At 45.8% G+C, this 25,719-nt stretch overlaps 1 protein-coding gene across 1 annotated transcript in view; it reads right to left on the bottom strand.

Annotated features, from left to right (window-relative positions):
• The window catches only part of LOC121289338 (dihydropyrimidine dehydrogenase [NADP(+)]-like), an 838,466-nt gene that overhangs the window by 515,343 nt on the left and 297,404 nt on the right, over positions 1 to 25,719 (bottom strand). The window contains exon 4 of the mRNA XM_041208692.1: positions 11,982 to 12,069. Coding sequence (XP_041064626.1) covers positions 11,982 to 12,069 — 88 coding nt within the window. The remainder of the gene's footprint in view (positions 1 to 11,981; positions 12,070 to 25,719) is intronic.

Here is a 25,719-nt window from a genome sequence, read left to right as displayed (position 1 = left end):
ACTGACAGTTAGGAGGCTTATTAAGGCCCTTGAGCAATTAATTAATTTGTATTTCTTGCTGCCCATCCAACCTTACAGTTAGCAGGCAGGCGAATAGGCCAGGCAGCCTTTGCATTTTTAACGAAGCCTGCCGTGCCCGCCGATGAGCAGAAAATCCAGGTCGGGTTGTTCATATATTCAAATGTGCTTGCGCATTGCAAAAGGAAGAACCCGCATTTATATTGCAATTTCCATGCTCTAAGAACACCCCAAAGCATTTCAGTCAAGAAATATTTCAGAGGGGCAATCACTGCTGAAAAAGTAAATGTTGATGCTTGACAACTCCACCATTAAAAAAAACCCTAGTTCCTTTTCCAAATGTAATTGCTGTTAAAATCCCTACCTGTAACTTTGGAAGGTATGTCAAAAGTATAACATTGGAAAAAGCCAATAAACTAAAGCACACAAAATCTTCAGTGGATATCGGGGGCAGAATTTTATGTTTGTCGGGCAGGCGGCTCTGACCCAACTGGCCGATCTCCGCCGGCGAAACGGGCTGCGCCGCCAATTAAGGCCCGCCCAGCATGTTGTAGACTCCCGCATACAGCGGGAATTTCAAATGTGCGGCGGGTGTGTACGGACCACCGGTTCCAATGGCTGTTCACCATGGCCAGCAACCAGTCTGCACAGCGGGCTCTAGAGGAGGGCAGGGCAGAGGAGGAGGGAGGCAGGCTGCAGGGTAGGCCAGCGGGGGGCCAATGTGCCCCTCGGTTCTCTGATGCCTGCCTTACTGTCCTCCTCGAAGAGGTGTCACATCGTTGGGAAGTGTTGTTTCTGGAGGATGGGAGGAGGAGGGCCCCCTACGTCACCAGGCAGGCATGGCAGGAGATGGCGGAGGCTGTTAGCTCTCATGATGCTGTGCAGTGCACTGGAACCCAGTGCCGCAAAGGCTTCAATGATTTGCTGCGCCTTGGAAGAATGAGTGCCATGTCGACCTTGGCCATTTAACCCAGCAGGTAGCCTTAGCCTTTGAGGCCGCCCCTCACTCACGTCTTAGTGTCATTACTACATTGGGCATTTGGCGCACGCTGGGTGGGCAAACAGATAGTTACCATGCTTACATCAGCCTTAGTGGCTGAGGAGAAGATGGGCTCTCCCCGCAGCATATGTTGGTGTTTGTCGCATTTGAGTAGTCTGGGGGCAACCTGCAGGGGAGGCCACTAGACACATACTCAGAATTCCAACACATGTCTTATTGATGGTGATGAGATGGTGGAAGGGGAGCCTCAAGGTGTCGTGGCTAAGAGCCATCTGCTGGCCTCGGCGCTGCACCTAGTTGTGCCTCCTTGCCATGGGCGCTAAGACCCGTGTGATATTCAAAGTGACAGACAACGAATGTGACCAAGGTGTCTGTTGGGGGAGGGGGTTGGGAGCAGCCGTACTATCTTCCAGAGACTGATCACCAGTGGTGTGGACAGGAGCCGCTGGAGGCCTCAGATGGGCCACTGTGGTTGTGGTGCAGTGTGCGCGTGCAGAGTACATGAGCGATCAGCCCCAATAAATCCTCTTCTCTGTTCTGCAGGCAAAAACAGAGCACAATATGAGGGAGCAGCAGAGGACTGGAGGTGGGCACGCCCTGCTGCAGTGCGTCACCACATACGAGGAGCAGGCCATGGAGCTGGGGGGAGGCAGGCAGCCAGGTCAGCAGGTGTCGGTGAGGCTGGGGTGCAGCGACCAGGTATTTGAGGCCCACAGTCCCATCCACTCTGTCTCCCCGCCATCCAAAGCACTGATGGTTGCTGCAATCGTTAATGCAGCAACACTGCTTATTCACAGACTGATACAGTCAGACGTGTGGGTCATACACAAAGGTCCCTCGGCCCCTTGAGGATGCGCGTCTCTAGCACCTTCCAAAGTCACCTTATCCCATTTGTGACCGCTATCCTCATGGCTTAACATGCCATGGCATCGCTGCTGCACATCTAAAGACTTACTGCATCTTTGGAGGGTTTGTACCTCCGCCATCCTTTCAGCCAGTGCGTCCCACATTACTCTGTCCAAAAGGTCCTCAGCACCTCACCTGTCAACCTCATGACACTCAACTTAAATAAATGCCACCACGTTAGTCATCCCTGCGCCAAGGGGAAATGTTGCCTTGTGTCCACCCGTTCTATGCCCCTCATAACGGTATGAAGGTCAATAATGTGACCTGTCAATCTGCTGTGCTCCACGGCAAATGTTGCAAGTGTTTGCGATGTTTCCTCATCACTCCAACTATCCAGGCCAGCATGCATCCAGGTCAGGAACCTCTGCACTCTCCCCACTCCAATGCCATCCCTCCCATGAAGCGCAGGTCACAACTGGATGCAGAAGTGCAGATGTGGCCTCGACAGAGTTTTCTGCACTTGCAACATGACCTCCCTTTTCCTACTTTCTATTCTTCAGCTAATAAAGGCAAGTCTGGCTTCGACCTTGTTAAACACCTTATGTTCCTGTTCTGCTACCTTAACGGATCTGCCCAGCAGGGTCCCTGTAATCGTCGTGACTTCCCACGGTCCTACCATTACTCGTGTATTCCCGTACCTTGTTTGTCTTGCCTAAATGCTTAACCTCACACTTATCCACATAACATTCCATGTGACATTCCTTAGGCCATCTGACCAGCCTGTCTGTATGCGCGTGTAATGTTTGGGCCTCCTCTTGACTATTTACCACCCCACCAATGTTCATCTCCTTAGGTTCTTGAAGGTTGAGCGCATTATGAGCCTGGGGGAGAAAGGGATGAATGGTGTTACTGACTGAACACTAACTGATGCACTGTCCTTGTTGTTAATTTCAGCATCACCACCGCATGACTGCCAGGAACAAGTCCAGAGCCCTACTCCACACCTGAGGGGCATCACTTGCAACTTGTGTCACATCCTTTCAGTGAGCCATGCACCAGCGCAGCGACTACCACATCAGTGGGGATTATGACATCGGCTAGTGTCCCAGGGCACAGTGGAGACAGCACTTCACAATCGCTGGAGGAGATGGCACAGACAGAGAGTGCCTATGGCGCCAGCAGCCGGAAGACTGCAGGGGACCAGGCACATGCTGAGTCCGGCAGTGATGGTGTGTCTCTGGAGATGTCAGGACAAGCAGCAGGGTGCACAGGAGCATCTGGCAGGGTTGCATGAGGGTGTGCTTCAGTTGGTCTCTGTGGTGGAGGAGTCCAAGCAGAGTGTCAGTGAAGGCATGAACCTCAGGACAGAGCTTCAGGCTTCCTCCATTGAGAGGTTGGCAACTCTCATGGGGAGGGGCTTCCAACAGATTGAGAATCTTCTGATTGGGTTATGCTCTGACCTGCAAGCCCACACAGCGCTAATGGCCACAGGCAGTCATTCCCAATGTGGGAGATGATCTGGGTACCAAGTATCGCTGCTCGGTGCCCATTCATCTGCGGTGAGCAGGGAGGTCTAATGTGACCTCATGTCGGCGCAGCAGCTGCCTGTCGTTGCTGTGAGCTCCTCTCAAGGCGCTCCGGATGAGGGCAGCAGCTCCTCCGCCCCTCTGCCAGTGATTGTTGCACCCGTTGAGGTTGCGACAACTGGGGAGGTGCCAGTTCTGGAACTGGCCACGCTCTCCCAGGCGGGGCCATCACAGGCTCTACGGGCCAGAGGACGGCTGCCAAGTTCATCGAGGCCAACAGGACAGCAGAGTCAGCAGGCTGTCTCACAAGCCACTCTGAGCGATGGGGCGGCATCTAGATGTAGCACCTGCAAACGTAAGCATAAGGCGCGTTAGGCACTCCACGGGTTTGTCACTGGTGATTTTGTGTTGGCCCTTGATTAGGGAACGTTTCATTATCAGCGTCTGAGCGACATTTGTAGTTTTTTTTGGTGGCAATAAAGTCCACATTTCGGACCATGGCTGAGGGTGTTTCCTTTGTGCTGCATTTGTACGTTTCACAGATATGTCATCAGTGTTTGAGTGGACATTGATGTTTTTGTACTAAGCCCTTAGTTGCAGCTGAAAAGGTAGAAGATATAGCACCTAAGTGCCACGTGTGGAAGCGCCAGGCAATGCTGGTCCCGCTGATCCATGTGTGTGGAGCTAGCTGAAGGTTCGTTGGATTAAATTGTCCCAGGTGTCCCTGCCTCCTTGGTGTAGTAGCGGATCGGCGTGCTGCCCCTCATCATCGTCCTGTGCTTCCTCACCCTCTGAGCCACTGCTGGATTCATCATGTGCAGCTTCATCCACTGCATCAAGGTCTTCATCGTCAACTGCATCCCCCCTTTCCAGCGCAAGATTGTGCAGAGCGCAGCATGCTACCACAATCACAGAGACACGATCTGGGGGGTACTGGAGTGTGCCCCATGAGTGGTCCAGGCAACAGAAGTTCATCTTGAGAAGACCGATGGCTCTCTCCACCACAGCTCTTGTGGAGGCGTGGCTCCTATTGTTGTGCTCCTCAGCTTCTGTTCTTGGATGGTGGAGAGGCGTCATGAGCCACCTTCTGAGGGGATAGCCCTTGTCACCCAGCAGCCAACCATCCAGCCAAGCCAGAGCACTGAACAGCCTCCGCACCTGGGAGTGTCTGAGGATGCAGGCGTCATGGGAGCTGCCTGGGTACCTTGCACAGACTTGCCGAATCAGCATCCTGTGATCACACGCTATCTGCACGTTCATGGAGTGGTTGCCCTTCCAGTTGCCAAAGGCACTGGGCTCACCTGCTGGCGCCTTGATGGCCACATGTGTACAGTCTATATCACTGCACCTCAGTCATATTGAGGTAGCTGCTTCGCCGCCTGTATACCCTGGCAGCAGGATAGTGGTGTCGTCTGCGGCCCCTTCCACCTTGGACAATCTCTTGGCCCTGCACCTTCTTGTGCCTGCGCCTGGCCTCCCAAAGGTGGCTCCCCGGGAGGCTGACTGTCCACGCCTGGCCTCCCCCTTATTCTATCGCTCCTTTCCTCCTCAGAGGAGCTGCCTCCAGTGGAGATGTCAGAAGCCGTACCCAGGCTAAATGGAGGCCTCCGGAAAGCTGCAGGCCCAGTAAAGATTACTGTCTGCAGACTGCTGAGCTGAAGCTGTTGGAAATTGATCTGAACTGCCAACACAAGGAAGTTTAAAGCACTTTCTGCAATAAATACTTCAGATAAAACACTAACGACCCCTCTGAGCCCACATATCCTGGACGTGGATGAGGTTTGTTAAAAAATCACTTACCCGCCTGCCCGTTGCGCCCATGTGCCGAGCCGAAGATCGCACGGGCACCTCAAAATCAGCGTCGATTGCCGAGTTGAGGGCCTTAACAAGGCCTTTAATTAATGGCGGGCGTGCATCGTGCTTCATCGCGCACCTGCCCAGATAAACATTGAGATGGCACGTGCTGTTGTCGGCACGCTCGCCCGACGTCAGCACGCGACATTTTAAGCGCTGCCGTACGGGCTTCGCCTCCCAGACTTCATACATAAAATTCTGCCCCAGGTTTTTGGAATTAGAAACCAGCATTTTACCAGTCACATCACAGTGCAACTAAATTCATATCTGCAACTGTATCATATTAACTAATATCTTTTATGTTCCATATTAATAATGAAGGCCTTGTTCACATGGAGCGAGTAATCAGAGATCAAATGCTTTTGTTCTCCAAGTTTAAAGTGATAGCTAATTTGGAGAAAGTAGCACACTTGTTTCGGGGTGTTTTAAATAGATGACAGTTCCAACATCCAAAATGCTAACCGACTTGGTAATTGACAGGTACTTAATTTTGGTTCACAAAATGTACACTCAATTTATGAAGCTATTACTTATGTATATTTATGAATCCATTGCTTTGAAATAGAAATCTTCTCAAATTATTGTATATACAGGTATACAAACACACAAATTGCCTAACAGTGCCTAATCCCATAAATTGTAAAGTCACTGCATGTCCTGACTTCCTCAATGCCTGAGAGAGGGAAACGCATTACCTGATCAGGCCTGCCTGCACTGGAAGCAGTGTTATTTGGGGAGAGGGGGAAACAAGGGCCTGAATTTTTCAGGTGGCAGGCGGGCACTGCAGGAGCGGGCAGAGGTGGTGGCGGTGGCGGAGCCGATCAGTGCCCGCGATCGGCTCCACGCCGCCATTTTACGCGGGCAGGCCAATTAAGGCCTGCCCAGTATAATACACATGCCGTAGTGCTCAGCGCTACCTGCCCGGGCAGGGGGAGGAGGGAGAGTCGGGGCCAGCGGTCTCTCGCGCATGGTGCACGAAAGAGTGCTTCAATCTCCCTGAGGCACGGAGCTGCCACAGGAAGATTGAATCGAAGTTAAAATAATTAAATAAAGGATTTAAGAAGTTATTTAAACATGTCTCCTCAATGTAATTGTGTCACATGAGATGGGACATGTTTTATACTTCGAGAAATTTTTTAATTTATTTAATAAAAGCTTCAGGAAACCTCATCCCGCTTGTGGATGAGATTTCCTGGCCTTTTCGCCTTCCCGACAACCTTCAGGTTGGATGGGCAGCATTACTAATGCCATGAATTACTTTCTTAATGGCCTTAATTGACCGTTTACATATAGGTGGACGTTGAGCCGACTCCGGCGTGTCCACTGAATGAAATATTACGGGATGGCACAATGACATCGGGACACACCATTTTATGCGTTGGCGTGTTGGGCCCATCCCCACACGCCAACTGAAAAGTCGTGCCCAGTGTTAGCTGGCTCTAGGTTCTGGGTTAGTTAGGGTTAGGGCTGATCGAGGAGACTTCTGAAAACTGGTGGTATTGTTTGTTGCAACTGGTGCCTGTCATGATCAGTTGCTATGCCAGGGGCATAGTTTGCTAGCCTCCAAAATTGGCCCCCAGACTGCTTGTTTTTTCCCCAAATGTAGCAGAAGTCAAACGTCACTCATTCTGATTGCCAGATGTCTCATGTGTATCACTTCTATGTGTTTGTCATGGGCAGGGTTAGAGTTCAGCATAGAATAGTGTGTGTTTTTTGAAAGCTAGTTGTGAGAATTATGCTAGCCTGTTTGTTGTGCCTGAGTCTTTCACTTCACTGGGCATGTCCACCAAGCAGTGAGTTGAATGGCTTCTTGGTGCATTCATGGTCCTTGTGATCTTTGGACAGCTGTCCCAAATGTTTGGATACAGGGGCTGCCAGACTATGCTGAAAAGCTACAGCTCCATCAAAATGAGCAACAGATAGCCTTAAATATAATGGCACAAATTTAGCAAGTTGAATCAAGTAATGAAACTAAAATGCTTCATTACTAAGCCTTTCCATTTTTAAGAGAAATACAAACCTTATTGCACAAACCTTGTAGCTTGCAGTGTGGGGGAATGGTGATATTCAAAGTTTGTACACTCTGTAGATAGTTTCCATATGTACTAAAATGTTGTTATATGAATACAGTAATCAAGTTGCAAAGAAATCATATACTAATACTCATGAGTATTCTGTGCATTTATTGCCATAATGTGAACTGCTTTCTCTTATTTTTGTTTTGTTCATTAGATATAGGCATCCCTGGCTGGGCCAGCATTTATTGTCCATCCCTAATTGCCCTTGTGAACTGAGCAGCTTGCTAGGTGATTGCAGAGTCAACCACATTGTTGTGGGTCTGGAGTCACATGGACACAGATGGGTTTTTATGACAATCAATTAATTCCAGATTTTTTTTTTTTAAATATTGAATTCAAACTCCGCTATTTATTTTGGTGGGATTCGAATCCAGGTACCCAGAGAATTATCCTGGGCATCTGGAGTACTTATCCACTACGCCACCACTGCTCCTTAAGCTTTGCAATATTTGGATGGCAAGGTGGTTTTCATTTTTTGAAAAAAAACAAACATACATGTACAACTGTAACAGAACACAAAAGTAAATGTTAAGGATCAATGTTAGTTTTCCATGGCAGGAAAAGGTCAGATTCCATATTAAATTTCTAAAGTCCAAGTATATGTCTTTAGAAAAGCAAACAGCATAAGACTATGATGGTAAAGTTTAGACAATGAACTTTAATTGTGAGGTAGTGGAAGTATGGACACATTAATATATCTGTAAATTCTATGCCGAGTGAAGGAGTTGAGAGAAAGAAATGAAAAGCCATAATGCTTAAGCTGGGAGTGTTTTTGATTGACTAAGAAAGGTTGAAGATGGAGAGGTGTACCCCCAGACGTGAGAAGTAAAATGTACGAGGGCAATGTTCAATTAACACTTCTGGATAATGCTGAACACAGGCCCCAACAGAAGCACATAAAATAAGCTCGGTGCTTTGGAATTCATAGTGCAAGGAGAATATATAGGTGACTTGAGAGTGATGAACACTGAATTAATGAAACAAGGCCTCTGCACATTAAATATATCTCAAAGATTGCAATAAAAGAGGTTATTTATGCTGCATAGCTGAAGACAGGTACCCTCTGATGAAAATCTAATGGGTTTCAGCTGGTAAAAGACAGTGTCGAAGCCCAGTACAAGAAGATATGACTGCTGCGGGAGACCTGCAAGAAAAGTGGCAAGTTGGCTGGGCTGCAATGGCAGGGCTTTGTGATTATCATGGTTAACACGTCGAAAATGTTGGCTGACTGAGCAGTTGTAATAGTATGAATTTCCAACACTTTATTCTTCAATTCTTTGCATTCATAATAATGTTCAATATTTGTTAAATAGGGTGTTTCATCATCAGATCTATTAAAAAATTGAAACTCCTTTAATAGCATAATTGATAAAAGCACCACCTGGTATATTACTGAGCTGGCGAGATAAGGCAGGTTCAATATTTAATTCCTTTACAGCACGAAATCTCAGCAAGAGTGGTACTTGAAGCATCATATTTGCTCTCGGCATCCCTGGTTTACAATATCGCCATTGTTTCAGAGAAATCATTAAAAAAAATCAAAAAATAAAGTTCCTTATAATTCTTCAAAAAATTAACTGGTTGGCATCGTGATGGTAATTCTCCTTTATAACATTTAAATGATTTAACAAGAATACTACTGCAGAATTCTATATACATAGAGTCCCTTGTAATAATAGGGTGTCAAAATCCTGCTTTGAATTATATTCAAAGCATTGTGATTTTTTTCTTACTTTGATCTGCTGCAGAAGTTATTTTGCTACGGGTCAAAACAGTCACAGTAGGTAAGATGAGCCTTTTAAAATTTTGGTTGAACAGATAGCTTTCCAAATGTGAAAAAAAAAGAAAGGGAGATCACACCTACCAGTATAAGAGTCAGAAATGTTGTTAATGATATACAGTGAGCTGACTAACATACAGGGAGAAAATATAACTAACTTAAAATTACAGTACTATATGCAAATAGTAATGAGCCATAAAATAAATTCCATATAGAACATAAAGGTGATCCACTAAGCAAACACAAATCTTACTTCTTTCAATTTGTCAAAGTAATGGTTTCTTCATGCCTTTTGGAAGCTTATGCCTCTTACCTTTGATGGTTACATTCTCTTATCAGTATTCCTGGCCTCCTTACCTTCTTTGACCTCAAATAGAGCTTCAACACCTACTCCATGAAATTGCCTGCAAGGAGCTCAGTTTTATCTTGCTTGCCTCCTTTGCCCATCAACAAATGGCTGTAAAGCCAAACTCTATCCAAGACGGGTGTTTTTTTTTCACATTGTTCTTGGATCATAGGTGTCACTGACAAGCCTGGTCTTTATTGCCCATCCCTTGTTGTCCTAAGAAGATGGTGATGGACCTCCTTCTTAAATCACAGTATGGCATTTTGATAGAAGTGAGTGGCTTATTAGGCCACAACAGATAACAGTTAAAAATCAAATTAAAGTCACATAGATCAGGATTCTTTCGGTAAAGGGAATTAATAATTCTGGAATATAGATCTAGTGTCAGGAATGGTGACCATGACAACTATCATCGATTGTTGTAAAAACCCATCTGGTTCACTAGTCATAGAGTTATACAGCACAGAAACAGGCCCTTCGGCCCATCGTGTCTGTGCTGCCCATTAAGGACCTATCTATTCTCATTCCATTTCCCAGCACTTGGCCAGTAGCCCTATATGCTATGGCTTTTCAAATGCTTATCTAAATACTTCTTAAATGTTGTAAGGGTTTCAGCCTCTAATGTAATTGAGGGAAGGAAATCTGCCATCCTTACGCGGTCTAGCCTACATGTAACTCCAGCCACACAGCAATATGGTTGACTCTTAACTGGACTCTGAAATGGCCCAGCAAGCCATACAGCTTATGGGCAATTAGGGATGGGCAACAAATGCTGACCCTGCCACATCCCATGGGAGAATAAAGAAAAAAATAAACATGAAAAAAAAATTGCTGTTTTTCTCCAAGGAGACAGCTGGATGATTGGGATGGGCCAAGACTGGAGTCACATGGGGATCAGAATTCTTTTGATGTATGGAATTAGTGAACAAGATGGGTTCTCCGCAATCCAACACCCCTATAGTTGATTTTACGAATACCTAAACGGAACTATTGAATTTCTAAACTATTTAAAATATAAATTCAAACTCTCAGACTGCCACAGTGGCACTTGAACTCATGTTCTCTAAATTACTAGTCTAGTAAAATATCAACTTACTTACATTTAACATCCTTTAACACCAAACCACATCTCAAATCACTTCATGCGCGTGTAATCAGACATATTGGCACAGAGCTGCTGAAGACATTAGGACAGATGACCAAAAGCCTGATCAAAGAGGTAGAAGGGTCATCTTAAAGGAGGCGAGAGTTGGAGGGGTAGACAGATTTAGGGAGGATATGACGGGGCTTATGCCCTAGGCAGCTGAGGGTACTGCCACTAAGGCTGGGGAAAAAGAAGCGGAAGATACACAACGTCCTCGGAGGGTTGCAGGATGTTACAGTGATAGGAAGCAGTGAAGCCATGGAGGGATTTGACATGAGGATGAAAATATAAAAAGAAAACGGATTAATTGGTTGAATGAAAGCTAATGTAAGTCAGGATGAATGGGACTTGGCGCAAGTCAAGATATGTGCATCGGCTTTAGAAGAGGAAGAGGGAAGGTTGGCTAAGAGAGCACTGAAATAGTCAAATCAGGAATTAACAAAAGTAAGGCAATGGCTTTATTTAATATTTAATGAGGGATTTTTTGTTTATCCAACACTAGATGACCAAGTGGTCTGGTATCACAAAGAAAGTGGAAGTGTTGAGAAAGGTAGTGGTACAGTGGAGCTGGGCGTATTAATGTGCTTATGTAACCTGATGTCTAGGTTGAAAGGATGGTCAAGCTTGCTGAAGGGAGTGAAGAGAAATTGGCTGGGAATCTTCACTGGACCATACTTACTTTTCTTGGCTGGCCAAGATTATTTTTACAGTGGCCTGGTATTGAGCCACTTATTCTTTTATAGCATGAGCTTTGTAAGTTGAAAGGTAAGATTTTGGGTATCTGACATTATTTAGTGGGGTGGGTTGGGGGGGGGATGTGGTTTGGATGGTGGGTGCAGGGGTGGGGGCAGTGGGTGCGGGGGTGGGGGTATTTGGTAGTGGTTATGTACTCTAAAAATTGTCCTTTTGACATTTTGCCTTTTTTTTTACTTTTAATAAAATAGGTTGTATCAGTGATTTCTGAACACTTAATCACATTGTCAACTGGAACAGTCTGAATCAAGGATTTTGTTTAATACATGCTAGATTTCACATGTGGTATCAGCTTAGACAAATAAATGTGAAGTAACATACAATCCACACTGCTCATGTAAATGAAGAAATCATGTCTGGTTAGATTTTCATCCAGAAGTAAATTCTTTAATACCACAAGGCTTACAAGTCAATGAGAATTCTGAATAGCATGAGCAAAAATTTTTAATCCTCAATTCAACAGAAATAAAATGGATGGGTTTGACCTGGGGTTTACCACCCCATTACCATCCTGTGGCATCTGAAATCAAGCCTCCTGAACTGGTTGCAGCTTTGCTTCAGGGATTTAATTCTGGTAAGCCCTATTTCACATCATTTATCCTTTACAGATGGACCTAAATACGAGTCATTTCCTACCTTGTTTGCAATGCTGGTGATAAATGACTTTATGTCCAGATTAGTGGGACAGCTCTTCTGACAAGGAGCATCAGCGCACTTCAAGCATCTGGAAGGTAAAGTAATCTAGTCAAGAAACATCAATTACAAAAATTGTTTAGACCCAGCTGTGATAAAATTACCCTTCTTACCATCTGAGCAAGACGAAGAAGTGAATTCACATTCAAGTGAAAAATTGGAAAATTCCATCGAGCCACAAATTAGAATGAACTATTTCTGCAGCCATAAAATTCAGCAAAGATATTTTAAAAAATTTCACTAATAGAAGCAAATCAAAAGCAATATTTTTCATCCTTGCAGTGAAATTCATCAGGGAAAAAGATAGTAAACTAAAATGACCAACATGCCTGTTTAAAGAATACAAAGGAAATGGATTGCATCTACAGCCACCATAAAACACAAAAATATTGTCCTGAAATGGCCTGACCAGAAAGTTAGGACAAACCTTACGGCCCAACTTACAAAAACCTTAGCCTTCATTGGATCATATCAAACTTTCTGGAAAAGCGGCGTAAGATAAGTGGATATCAGTGTAAATAATTGGGGCCCTGAGAAAAGCACTCAATTTAAGCCATATCCCTTCAAGGCTTTCTTTATGCATGAAATTAAAGTATAAAGAAATCAAAGCATCATTCATTCATATTGAGTGGAAGAATGTTTAAGAAAACACAGTCTTAGGACTTTTTAACGGGAATATTTCTGATGCATTTCAAATACAGAAAACACATTTTAAGCCTCAGCAAAGTGGGGAAAAGACACCATAGAACATCAAAACTATGACTAAGTCCTGTTGCACATAAAATTTCAGGTGTAAATTTCCAGTCGGTTAAGAACTAACATAAATTCTGGAACTTTGCCAGAGCTATACTTCTGTATATGGAAGGAACTGTGTTAATAAGTGCCAGAGGGTTTTGGCAGAGGTTTTACAGATTTGGCATAAAAGATCAAGGAAATTCAGGGATAGAGTAAATAGAATTTAGGAATGAAACCAAACGGACCACCCGGCATCGACCTAGGCACAGTGGGTGTACCTATATCACATGGGCTGCAGCGGTTCAAGAAGGCAGCTCACCAACACCTTCTCAAGGGCAACTAGGGATGGGCAATAAATGCTGGCCCAGCCAGCGAAGCCCACATCCCATGAATGAATAAAAAAAAAGTCACTTTTGGCCAAAATTTCCTTAATCTTTTGCTCTAAAAATTAGCCATATTTGTATTGCTGGTTCACTGTGCTTTTGCTCACTTTATAAATTTCAAGTCTCCTCAAACTGGCTACATCAAATATTAATTAAGATTTAAGATTTAATCAAGTTCTGTTATTGCTTCTTATTTTAAAAGAAATCACCTTTGTACTTCCCAAAGCCACAGAGTCAATTTTATTTTGTCTCACTTCTCCCAAGGTTTACAGAGTAATTTGAACCCAACTAACTGGGTGGGAAATGTACAGAGTAGCCCAAGTTTTCACCGAGTCAGAAGGGCTCTGACCCCCAAAACGACACTGGAGCCCCTATTCTGGAAGTCCTGGCCTCGAAGCCGGAATCCAACATTTTAGCTGGGGGATGGGGGTGGTGGAGGGAAGCGGTGGAAGGTATTTCACACATCCATGGTTCACAGGGAGCAGATTTAAAAGTGCAGCTGCTTCACACTGAACAAACTTTTGTCATCCAAATTTCTGAAACATGATTGGTGGGCTTTAGGCATTTGAGAGAAAGATATAAACCTACCGGATTTCTTTGGAGTGAACAGGTACCCTTTTGGAGAGGTTCAATTATCCTTTGGGATTATTAATAACAGATGTTAATGTGCATTAAAGCTGGATAAGCTGTGTGGAATTGTCAAGCTGTCATATCGTTTAAACCCCCTGTCCTTTAAATTTTGAAAAAAAAGCCTGCTGTGACTCTCAGATGAAACAAAAATGGTGCTTGCAATTTCAATAGATGTTTGTTGACAAAAGCCTGAGGACTATCATTATAGGATTAGTGGTGCTTGACTGCATCCACAACCTACCATTATCACAGTGGGAGGGTGGGGGGGTGGGTCTGCACGCTCCAGTTTGATTGACAGCTCCAAGTGGTCATAAATGGATTAACTCTGGTTGATGTGGGGCAATGGATACAAATGTTTGTTTATTTTACAAAACATTAAGTACTTGAAGGGATTTAAATGTATCAAATGGGTTTATCAATAAGAGTTCTTTTAATATATTGAGGCCTGTAATAGATAAATACAACTTCATTTTATTTAATCTAAGCTTGGCTCCTGAGATCTGCCTACGGTGGATATTGGATGAATTGACATGGAGGGTGTAAGGGCAATGGGTGGTGGTGTGGGGGCATGGGCTGTCATGAGTTGGCATTAAGTTGGCATAGGAATAATAAAATGCATGGGATGAGTGGGAGGTAGTAGGTTGCAATGCATTGGCACTATGCTGGCATGGAGGGAATGAGAAGCCATGGAGGGTGGATAGAGGGACATTAAGTGGTATGGGTTGGCATGAAAAGTTTGTGGGGGGTGACGGCTAGAGAGCTGTTTCTTGTTTTATTGTTTTTATTACAGCTGGGATGAAGTCCCTGAGCAGCCTTTTAACCAGCCCACCTTAGCATCTGGCAACTCCTATGGCTGCCTCCGCACCATTTTCGGGGCTCTGGGCCCAACTGCAGTTAGCATCCAGCCCCAAAATAAAAATACGACCATTCAGGGCATTTTCTCCTGAGTTGGATTTGCGGAGTCAGGAAAACTCCTAACTCTGCGTCCCAACTCATGAAAATTAGGCCTGATGAGTAAAATGCCGCTCCCTGATCAATATTACTTCAACCATGTAGGGTGTATAACCAAGGTTGCACCCAAGCCTATCAGTTTCCCAAGAGGCGGGTTAGGTTAAAAATGCCTCCGCTTTTCCTCCCTTGATTTCCTCTTCAACACTGCAACAATTATACTTCTGCCTCTACCCTTTACTGCTGCGCCTTGTTTACGCCTGGTGCTTCCAAAGCTGGTGATCAAAAACCTTCTGCAGGTTTCAGCAAATATAGGGCCTGATATTTACAACCAGGTTAAAGGGAGGTAGAGAAGGATGGGGGCTATGTGGAGTGGAGGAGGGAGAGGATACAGTTTAGCAGTCAGGAAAACCAGGAGTACAGGTTTCCCTCACTTCCCTGATAACCATTTTTGGAATCCATTTCTTGGTGCAGCCAGCCAGGTTGTGCGGATGGTTGGTTATCAGGAGGATAGGCTCACAGTACTAAGAAGTGCAGAGAAGGGAGGGGGAGAGCGGGGATAAGGGGAGAAGATCACCGGGGATAGGGGTGAGTGGGAGGAGAACATGATTTGATTTGTTCATGATTTGGTGGATGTATGGGTTGGGAGCCAGGGAGGAAAGTGTAGGTCGAGGAGGATGGCAGACTAAAGGGGGTGGGTCCAATCACTGTGGGGAGGAGGTTAATAAGGTAGCTTGGTGGACTCGAGGAAAGTACTCCTGCTCCTCTTGGCCCACAAGGAGTGCTAGAAAGACACTTAGCTGTTCCAGCAGTAGTCTTGCCAGTTGCCCAAGGGCCAGGAAGCCTGCCCAGCCACTGTTAAAGCTGGAACACAGAAATGGTCTTGAACATGCAACCTCATTAACATATTTAAATGGGAGACCAGGCTCCTGGGAGCAGGTTGGTCATCAAAGCCGGAAGTGGGAGGGGTAAAGGAGGATTGAATTTGAATTTGAAACTTTTTGAACTTCTTGACCCAAATCCACTCATTTTGGTGGGTTGAACTCAGCTCCTAAAATGGTAACCAAAAGGCATCATAGATGATAGCAGCAAATCTGCCGCTATGTAATTTGAGCACACTTCATTAATAACTAAAATCTGTATGGGGCGCCTGCAGAGGGATGAATAGCCATGTTTTCAAGGGGTTTCCCTTACCCCCTAGGATCCATACACATACTTTAGGGGTGAAGGTCTCAGATTTGGATTGACAGAGGATGAAATAGTCATGGCAGCAGCTGGGAAAGCAAGTGCATACATGGAGGGAGCTTGTGTTTTGACCAGTTCAAGTTAAGGGAGTGGAAGCCCTTCCTGTTGATGGATCGCACTAACCAATCACTGGATGCTTTGATGGCCACATGAGTGCAATTGATGCTGCCCTGCACCTAGGGGAACCCAGCAATGGAGGTGAATGCCAATGCCCTCTGACCCTGTGAGGCCATGTCTGTTGTTAAATGAGTGTGCAGTCCAGCTCTGGCAAAGAGGACATCAGTGACAAACAAGATGCAATGGTATAAATTCACTTTTGAAATAACACTGAGGTCTGTGTTAGATTTATGGAAGAAACCGGAAGCAAAGAAATTTCAAGGCCACAGTGACTGTGGCAGTCATTGGCAGGGCATGGAGATCAGTGCTGTGAGGTACACAGTCTTTGGTGACAAGGGCACAGATGTCTGTGACCATCCGCCTGGAGAGTTACAATCTCCTGTGACACTGGGTCTTGGTCACCTTTGGCGATAGCCCCACCTTTGGTGGTAGATCCCATGGGGAGGATTTGGCCTCTGTTGCTTTCCTGCCCTCTTTCCTCACCCATGCCCTCCTGATGGCTGGGGTTCTGCCCTTCCCATAGAGGGTGTTTCCCCTCATTGCCTTTTTGCCTAAAACCTGACAATCATGCCCTCACAGCCATTTGGGGCCTTCCTTTTGAGCAGGTGACTGCCCAATTGTCCTCAGCAGTTTTGTCAGCTGCGCAGTCTCAAGAGCACCTCTTACTAAGTGCCAAGCCCCCACTGCCCAGCAAACACTCTTATGGGGCTGGGGTGATGAATTAGGGCAGCCATGACTGGCTCCCCATTCTTTACCCACCTCTCTTCAGTTCATTTGTTTCTGAAGGTGCAGGTAACCCACACTCTCTTTTAAACATTTAAACTTCAAACTTTGACGAGTTCTTAAAAAGTTTTTCAACTACTTTATTTGACCTTATTTGAGAGGAAAGTTGGACTCCTGTCCCTCCTTTAACCTGCCCTGGCAATTATTGCTGGAGCCAAGAACAGTCTGTGTCCAAATGCAGCAAGACCTGGACAATATCCAGGCTTGGGCTGACAAGTGGCAAGTAACATTTGCGTCACACAAGTTTCAGGCAATGACTATCTCCAACAAGAAAGAATCCAGCCAAGACCCCTTGTCATTCAATGGCATTACCATCATTAAATCCCCCCTGTCAATATCCTTGGGGTTACCATTGACCAGAAACTGAACTGGACTAGCCATATAAATACTGTGGCTACAAGAGCAGGTTACAGGCTAGGAATCCTGTGGCAAGTACTCACCTCCTGATGCCCCAAAGCCAGTCCACAATCTACAAGGCCCAAGTCAGGAGTGTGATGGAATACTCTCCCCTTGCCTGGATAATTGCAGCTCCAACAACAGTCAAGAAGCTTGACACCATTCAGGACAAAGCAACCAACTTGATTTGCACTACATCCACAAACAATCACTCCCTCCACCGCTGACACACAGTAGCAGCAGTATTTATCAACTACAAGGTGCACTGCAGAAACTCACCACGGCTCCTTAGACAGCACCTTCCAAACCCATGACCACTACCATCTAGAATGACCAGGGCAGCAGTTAGATGGAAACACCACAATCTGGAACTTCCCCTCCAAGCCACGCACCATCCTGCCTTGGAAATATATCGTCGTTCCTTCACTGTCACTGGGTCAAAATCCTGAAACTCTCTCTCTAACAGCACAGCGGGTGTACCTACACCACAGAGACTGCAGCGGTTCAAGAAGGCAGCTCACCACCACCTTCTCAAGGGCAATTAAGGATGGGCAATAAATGATGGCCTAGCCAGCGAAGCCCACAGCCCTTGAATGAATAAAAAAAACTGACACACTGCCCGGTAGCTGGTAATTTCCATGCTCCTGCCCCCAGACTCAGTTGCCAGCTTTGGGGGAGGCCCTGAAAATCCAGAGAAGTAGGTTCCTCTGGTGGGGAAGATCTAAAACTAAGGGGCAGAATCTTAAAATTAGATCTTGGCCATTCTGGAGTGAAATCAGAAGCATATTTCTCATTCAAGGAGTAGTGGAAAACTGGAGTTCTCTCCTAAATAGAGGGATAAACTGAGGTTTTCAAGAATGAGATGGAGTCTTTTGAGGTAAGGTTATAAACCAATATGTTTTAAATGTGGGGAAATGGACTCTGGGTATCAGTCAGCCATGCATTGAACGGTTGAGACAGCTGAATGGCCTACTGCTGCTAATATGTTCCTATAGGTTAATAGGATGTGCTATAGAAATTAATTGAGGTTGTAGAATTCTAACACCCTTCATATGACAGTGTATGAACTCAGAATAACATTCATTGAGCCCAAAGGGTTATTTGCACACATTGCACTGAACACCAGTATGCGCAGGATTAATGGTATCAATGCGCCTCATTCCTAAGAATGATATGCATACCAATTTAAATATTCTAACATATTTAAAAAGTTCAAATTTCATCAGCCGGTATAAATTCATGAGGCTGGATCTAACGGAATGCTGTGGTTCCTGCCCACCCCAATTATAATATCGGTGGCGGGGGGAAGCCTGTCCAGCAGAATAATGACTGCCCCGCAGCCATTAATCGATAATCACCCATTAATAGACTGGGGCCAGGATTTCCACCCCTCAGGGAAAGCCCTACAACAGAGAGCTGCCGTCCAATCAGAAGCCGGCGGCTTTCCAGTACTTTGGGCCAGGAGGAGACATACGACATTAGATCGGAACTGTTGTGTGTTTGGGGGTTCTCTCTGCGGCCACATTGGCAGGCCCCACCATGGGGGCGGGGTGGGAACAAGGAGTGTAGGGCAAAGTTTGAGAGGCTATTGGCCAGGGAGGGGTGGGGGGATGTACGGGGTGGGCAACCTGGGGTGGGTAACACCTTGGCACCTTGGGTGGGCCTTCCAATGTGCCCAGGGGGTCTGTTAAGGTGGGACACCACCCGTCTCCCAACCCGCCCGTCACCAGCCCATGCAGGCCTGGGTATTTGGAATGAGCCTCGCTCGTCACCAGCTAAATTCTGGCAGCATTGGGAAAGCCTCCCTCCAGCATTTTAATGGGTTAGCAGCAGCGGCAGGATGAGGACCTAACTGCCCACTTAAGGGCCTCAATTGGCCCACTAGGGGGCAGGCCATCCGACTTCACCCCTGTCACTGGTAAATAGAAAATGGCGGTGAGGCAGAGGTGGGAAGCAAGACAGTGTCAGGCCACTCGCTGGATTTAACCCGGCCTCTCCCCCACACACTCAGCAGCCTTCAAACCCACTGTCGGGGAAGCATTAAATCCAGCCCATGGTCTTATGTGAATTTGAACTTGATGCCGAATAAATAAAACGAATTTGCAGCAAAACTAATTAATTGGATCCACCTCAACAGCTCAACTGGTGTTTTTAATTAACCTGTTGCAATTTTGTGAACTGCTATTAATGTTACCCAAAGTAGCCTGACTAAAATGTCACTGTATACAAGGGGCAGGATCTTCCTTTGTCTTTGAAAAAAGGATTAAAGTAATGACGGAGGGATCAATGCCACCAGCATCTACAGTTGATAAGAAGTGAGAATTGTAAAAGTTATTGTACAACTACAAGGGAAAACCCAATCATACAATGAGCCAGAACAGGCTGCCAGATAAATGGCAAGATTAATGAGCAAGGCCTTATTAACACGTACATAGAATCATAGAATAGTTACAACACAGGAAGCCATTCAGCCTGTCAACTTGTTGTGAGGAAGACATGCCATGTGACTTGCAAATCTGAATAACGATTTCTGTCGCACTGCCATTAGCCTTGCAAAAATGGCAGCTCGTCCTCAACCTCCGCGTGTGTTTGAAAAAATTGTTTCATTTGCCTCCTAATTACCAGTTAAAAGCCCTAAATTTCTGTGGTGAGTTTAACAATTTAATGGCAAGATTTATATTCCTCCAATGGCACTCATGCCTGTCTGGCCCAGAAGGGAGCAACTGAAATGGTGGCGCCTCAGTCCTACAGGAATGTTGTTCGATTTTTAAAATTTTTTACAATTTTTCTTATTTATCCTTTCTGTCTCTTTTCTTCTCTCTTAATCTAATCCTTCTTTCCCCATCTTTATTTCTCTTTCAATACCTGTTTTGACATTAATTTGCCCGATACCCTGTTTCATCATTCCTCTATTTCTTTCTTAATGCTTAAATCTCATTGGTTTAAAGGGATAGACTTTTGGCCCATTTGGTCACCAGTGGTAGAATTGTCCCCCCATCGGGGGGGATGTGTGGAGGCAGGCGCGGACTCAATTGGCGCCCCCGATCAGGTCCGCGCCATCATTTTACTTGGGCGAGACATTTAAGGCCCGCCCAGCGTGACGCGTACCTGGAAGCGCTATGCGCTCCCTGTGCGGGGGGGGGGGGGGGGGGGGGGGGGGCGGGGAGGGTCGAGAGTGCCTCAGGGAGATTACCTTAAATCAATGTTTCATAAGTGAAAGTAAACAAAGATTTTAAGGACAAGTCCCCTTGTGTGAAGTTTTCACATGAGCTGGAACATGTCCATTAATTTTATTAAACACTTTTAAAATACTTTCAAAACATTCATGAAACCTCATCCTACCTGTGGATGAGGTTCCATGAAAAATGCGAAGGCCGCCTGGGCTCTTCACCTGCCCACCCCCAACCTTAAGGTTGGACGGGCAGCTCAGTTTATAAGTTTAATTGTTCTTTAAATGGCTTTAATAGGCCTTTCACAGTTCAGCGGGCACACAGCTGAGTCGGCTGTGTGCCAGCCAAACTGAAAGTCCAAATGAAACGCGGTGACATCGGGACACATGCCTGACGTCACCGCGTGTCATTTTACGCCTTGGCAAGTGGGCCCTGACGCCGCTCACCGAGCCAAAGATTCTGCCCCAGGTCTCAGATGCCCTGTTGCCACCACATTTTGAGCAGTGCAAAATGTTTCCAAATTCAACAATACGGCAAAAAAGTCTAACGGACGTGTTCCAGAAAATTCTGGGTCAATGTATGAGGACTAGGATTTTACTACCTACACTGCTCACCTGACATGAATTCTGCATTCAGCTTTATCTCCTGTTGAAAGATTTTGTTCAAGTCAGGATAGTAATCAGGAGTTCTGTTGAAGGGTCATGAGGACTCGAAACGTCAACTTTTTTCTTCTCTGCCGATGCTGCCAGACCTGCTGAGTTTTTCTGGGTAATTCTACTTTTGTTTTAGTAATCAGGATAGTAGGTTTGTCTGTTCCTTAGGAACGATTTGCAAGCTACAGGAGTCAAGTCACTATTAACTGTTCATGTGGACCTAAATTGAATTGGTCACAGTTACACTTTCATGTTATGAAAATAGTTTTAATAAAGGCTTACAATCTGGATGATTTTGACATAGGGCAGGACTTTCCGGCCCTGCCCATCAGGGGGATCATCTGGTCCTGCCGAAAGTCAATGGACTGTTGGCTGGGCTGCTGAATCTCCCGCAGCAGATCCCGCCAGGATGAGGTTGGAAAACCCCATTTTCAATCTTTTGGATCAACCTCTTCAAGTTGTGACAATTAAACACCTTGACAAGAATCGTCCCCCCTTCGGGAGGGAAGTTCAGGAGCGGGAGGGTGCGGGCCCATCTCCGATCGGCACCCCCAATTGGGAGTGCGCCGCCACTTTATGTGGACGGGCCAATTAAGGCTTGCCCAGTGAAACGTCCGCAAGGAAGCACTATGCGCCACCTGTGCGGGCGGGGGGGATTCCCTAAGCTGGGACTGCACTCTTTTGCACGTGTCCGCAAAAGAGCGCATTCATCTCCCTGAGGCTAAGTGCTGCCTCAGGGAGATCGGCTTCAAATTTAAAAATGGTAAACGTAGAGAAATAAAATTTCCGTGACACGTCCCCTCATGGGACACTGTCGCATGAGATGGGACATGTCCATCACTTTTAATTAAACTTTTATTAAATTTTTAAAAACTGACATGAAACCTCATCCCACCCATGGATGAAGTTTCATGCTTTTTCCAATGCCTGCCAGGGCTCCTAGCCTGCCCGCCAACCTTAAGGTTGGATGGGCAGGTCCATTAACAAGTTCAATCAGTTTTTAAATGGCCTCAATTAGCCATTGACAGGTCGGCGGGCACAGAACTGATTCGGCTGCGCCCCCGCCAACCTGAACATTGAAGTGAGGCGGGGTGAAGTCGGGAATTCCACCCGACACCATCCCGCGTCGGCGAGTGGACCCAGCCCCCTTCTCACCGACCTCAGCATCCGCCCTTTGAACTGAGCATCAAATCAACAATAGAATATAAACAGCTCAGTAACCACTAACTAGTTACGTTATGTTTAATATAAACTAAAAAAAAATCAATACTTAAAGTTAAAAGTGCCTATTTCTGATTGCGTTATTGTTGTACTAACAATATTAGTGTTGCATTCAGTGCACAAATATGGAAATTTGTTTAGAGTTTATCTTTAGGCATGACAGATTGTTACCTTCCTTTCTCTGTACTTAACCAAACAAACCTTTCCCCCACAGTGGTTACTCTCAATGTCCATGGAAAAGGCACAGGTGGAGGACAAATATCCAGAAGAGTTTTGGACTGCGTTCTTCACATAGGGCAGGATTTTCCCTTGTCGGGCGGGTGCGGCAAGTGGTTCTGGGAGCGGCCGCGCAATGGTCCACTGCCCAAGTTCAGCCCCTGACCGTAACCTCATGCTGGCTGGCCAATTAACAGCCAGCCAGGGTGAAGCACGCACTGATAACCACAGCACAGCCGGGATGGGAGCGGGAGGATCGAGCGCTGAAGTGTGTGCGTGCGGGTGTGCGCTAAGTGAAAGCTCCCTGAAGGCACGAGCTGACTCAGGGAGCTGAAGATTTTTTAACCTGAAAAATAAAGAATTCAAAAATAAGGAAATCACGTCCCCACATGTGACTCTGTCACATGAACAGGGACATGTGGAAAGTTCGTTTTTAAAATTTTTATTGCTTTTTTTTAAATTCACTGTCCGAAGCCTCATCCCACCCATGGATGAAGTTTCGCTAAAAATGCAAAGGCTGCCTGGCCTATTCGCCCACCCACCAACCAACCAAACAGTTGGACAGGCAATGAAAAATTCAATTTAATTAACTGATTAAGGCCTTAATAGGCCTCTTAATTGTCGGCCGGCGCGCTGCCGCCTCTTGCATGCGCCTGCCCAGCGAAGTATCGCAAGAGCGCACGATGATGTCGGGATGCTCACCCGGCATTATCGGGCACTATTTCACTCCCGTTCAGGTGCCCAGCCCCCACCCGCAGGACAAAAAATTCTGCCCACAGAAACGCTCTTAAACCAGAAAGTCCAGGAACTCTTCCTGACAATTTAGGAGGGTTATACCAAAAGTTTTTTGGGCGATAGTGGAAAGGAATTGTTCTTGAGTGGAATATCTTGACATGGTTGGAGGACATAATTGCAAGTGGCAGTCGGTGCAGACTTATTTTAAATGCAAGAATGCAGTCAATGTTACAAAAACTTAAAAGTTGCATTCACTGCCAAATATACACAAGAAAGCTGAAGAGCTCTTAATCCTTTGTCCGAATGGGCCAATTGAATTCACTAGCCTAAATGTAGCAGAATGGTCAATGTTTTATTGTTTATTGGAAACACGTTTTCAAGTTTGGTATTACGTGCTTATTTATTGTACAAATTTTAAGGTCAACCAAGGTAAAGACAATTACAACTTTCTTGAATATATCCAGAATGAATGTACCTGTATCCTAGTGAAAGAGATTTGACCTCAACTGCAAGTCAAGGTAATATCGTACAGCAACATATTGAATAATTTTGGCATGCTGTGCCAGATTTGAAATGAAGGGTTTTCCGATGCGGCAACAACACCGGGGATAGAGAGTAAAACATAGCTTTGAGGATTATTAAATTCAGTTCACATTGCATCCAGAACCCTATAGTGAGTTCAACCACTGGGTATAACTTAACCACAGGCAATGCATGGGGAGGGCAAGACTGTTAGAAGGAAGTTGAACAAAGAGATTTTTTTCTGGCGTACCTATTTTTCCATGATAAGCCATAAGCTATTGTGGTTTGTACACGCCAGATGGTAAAGTGTGACATCTGTGCAGCAATAGTATACTTTCAGGTAAGCCGGATTTAAGGTCTCTCTGTCCTTTGGGGAATTCATTCCCTGGAAATCTCATCATAGGTTGCTTGCTTTGCCACACAAACAATGTAAGATTGCTTAAAGAGAAAGGAAAGTCTAGTAGAAACCGATTTTACTTAAAGCACTTTCCCTCACTCCTTTTACAGACCTTTTCAAGCACAAGAAAAACCTTCAGTTTCTAAGCAACATGGAGACCATGCAGTCCCTTGTTAATGGATGCTTCTGTCACTGAAAAGCAACATGTTTGTGAGTTTGAGCAGCCTGACTGGACACACAAAGGGCTACAACCTAAAGCATGCCCAGGACCCACAAGAATCAAGAAATCGGTGCTGTAGATTGAGGGTGAAAATTTCCCATATTTCTTATTAGATATTTGGTTCATCAGCTCAAATGCATCTCGCAGGCCTGTGCAGCAGACTGCACCCCCTCCCACTTCACCATCCAAGGTTTCTATGGAACCACTCGGTTAGATTTTATGAGGCACCGTGGTCCCCACCCCCATTAAAAATCGGCGGTTGGGGGGGTGCCCAACAATGATACTGTTGGCTGCCCCTCAGGAACTTAATGCTGGGATCAGCGTTAATTGCTTCATGGCAAGACTCTCCCACTGTCTCTGGAGGAAGTCCTGCCTTGGAAAGCTGCTGGCCAATCGGGTGGCTGACAGCTCTGTAGTCCCAGCAGCGGCAGGTTCGAGCGGTGGCCACTGCTAGGACTTCAGGCAGTCCGTGAACATCAAGCTGAGCTTATGGAGCCTGGACTCACAGGCAAGTCTAGGATATCGCAGAAGCCAGGCTGGCAAGCCCCAGAGAGAGTAGTGGGGGAAGGAGGGGGTGGTGAAAGGGGTGGGGGAAAGCTGGATTTGAGAGGTCATGGGGAGAGGGTGAAGTAGGACCTGGGGGGTGTGAGGTGGTGGTGCCTCTGATGGACCCAGGAGACCAGCAAAGGAGCTGCCCCCTCCCTCACCCAACCAGCCCATGCAGCTAAAGCTGCTGGGCTTCCTTACTGAGGTGGACTTCTCGCCCACCTACCCCACTATCAGTAAAATAATGGCAGCGGCAGGAAAAGGCTCTTAAAGACTCTCAATGGGCCCAAGGGTGGGCGGGCCACCTGATGGCTCTACTGCCCCCTGCAAGATTTGAGACAGGTTGGGGGGTGGGCGGGCCACCCACTTGATTTTACGAGCCCCTCCACCTTCAAGCCCGCCAGTGGGGCATAAAGCCCAGTCCACTATGGTTGCAGCGTGCAGTAGTGTCATTATCACAGAGGCCTAACAACAAGGAGATTAAATGATAAAGAACTTATGTAGGTTCAACAAAAATAAAGACTGAACTATCATTTATTTCACACATTCCAAAAAAAAAGAGTACTTTAAACAAAACACTTACTGTTCATGGATTTTCCCTCATCTATAGAATCAATAATAGCAGCACATGGACCAAGTGAAGCAAGAGAAGATTTTAATCTTGACTTGGAGTAAAGTCCCCATAAAATTGAACACTGCTTAAAAAGGTTGAGCAGAAGGGCAGGGAAGGGGGAGTTGGTTCTCATCACTGATTGCGTACATGA

The sequence above is a fragment of the Carcharodon carcharias genome, chromosome 16 (assembly GCF_017639515.1).
Source record: "Carcharodon carcharias isolate sCarCar2 chromosome 16, sCarCar2.pri, whole genome shotgun sequence".
In the NCBI taxonomy this organism is placed as follows: Eukaryota; Metazoa; Chordata; class Chondrichthyes; order Lamniformes; family Lamnidae; genus Carcharodon; species Carcharodon carcharias.
The sequence above is the reverse complement of the archived record's forward strand: the minus strand, read 5'-3'. Positions and strand labels throughout refer to the sequence as shown.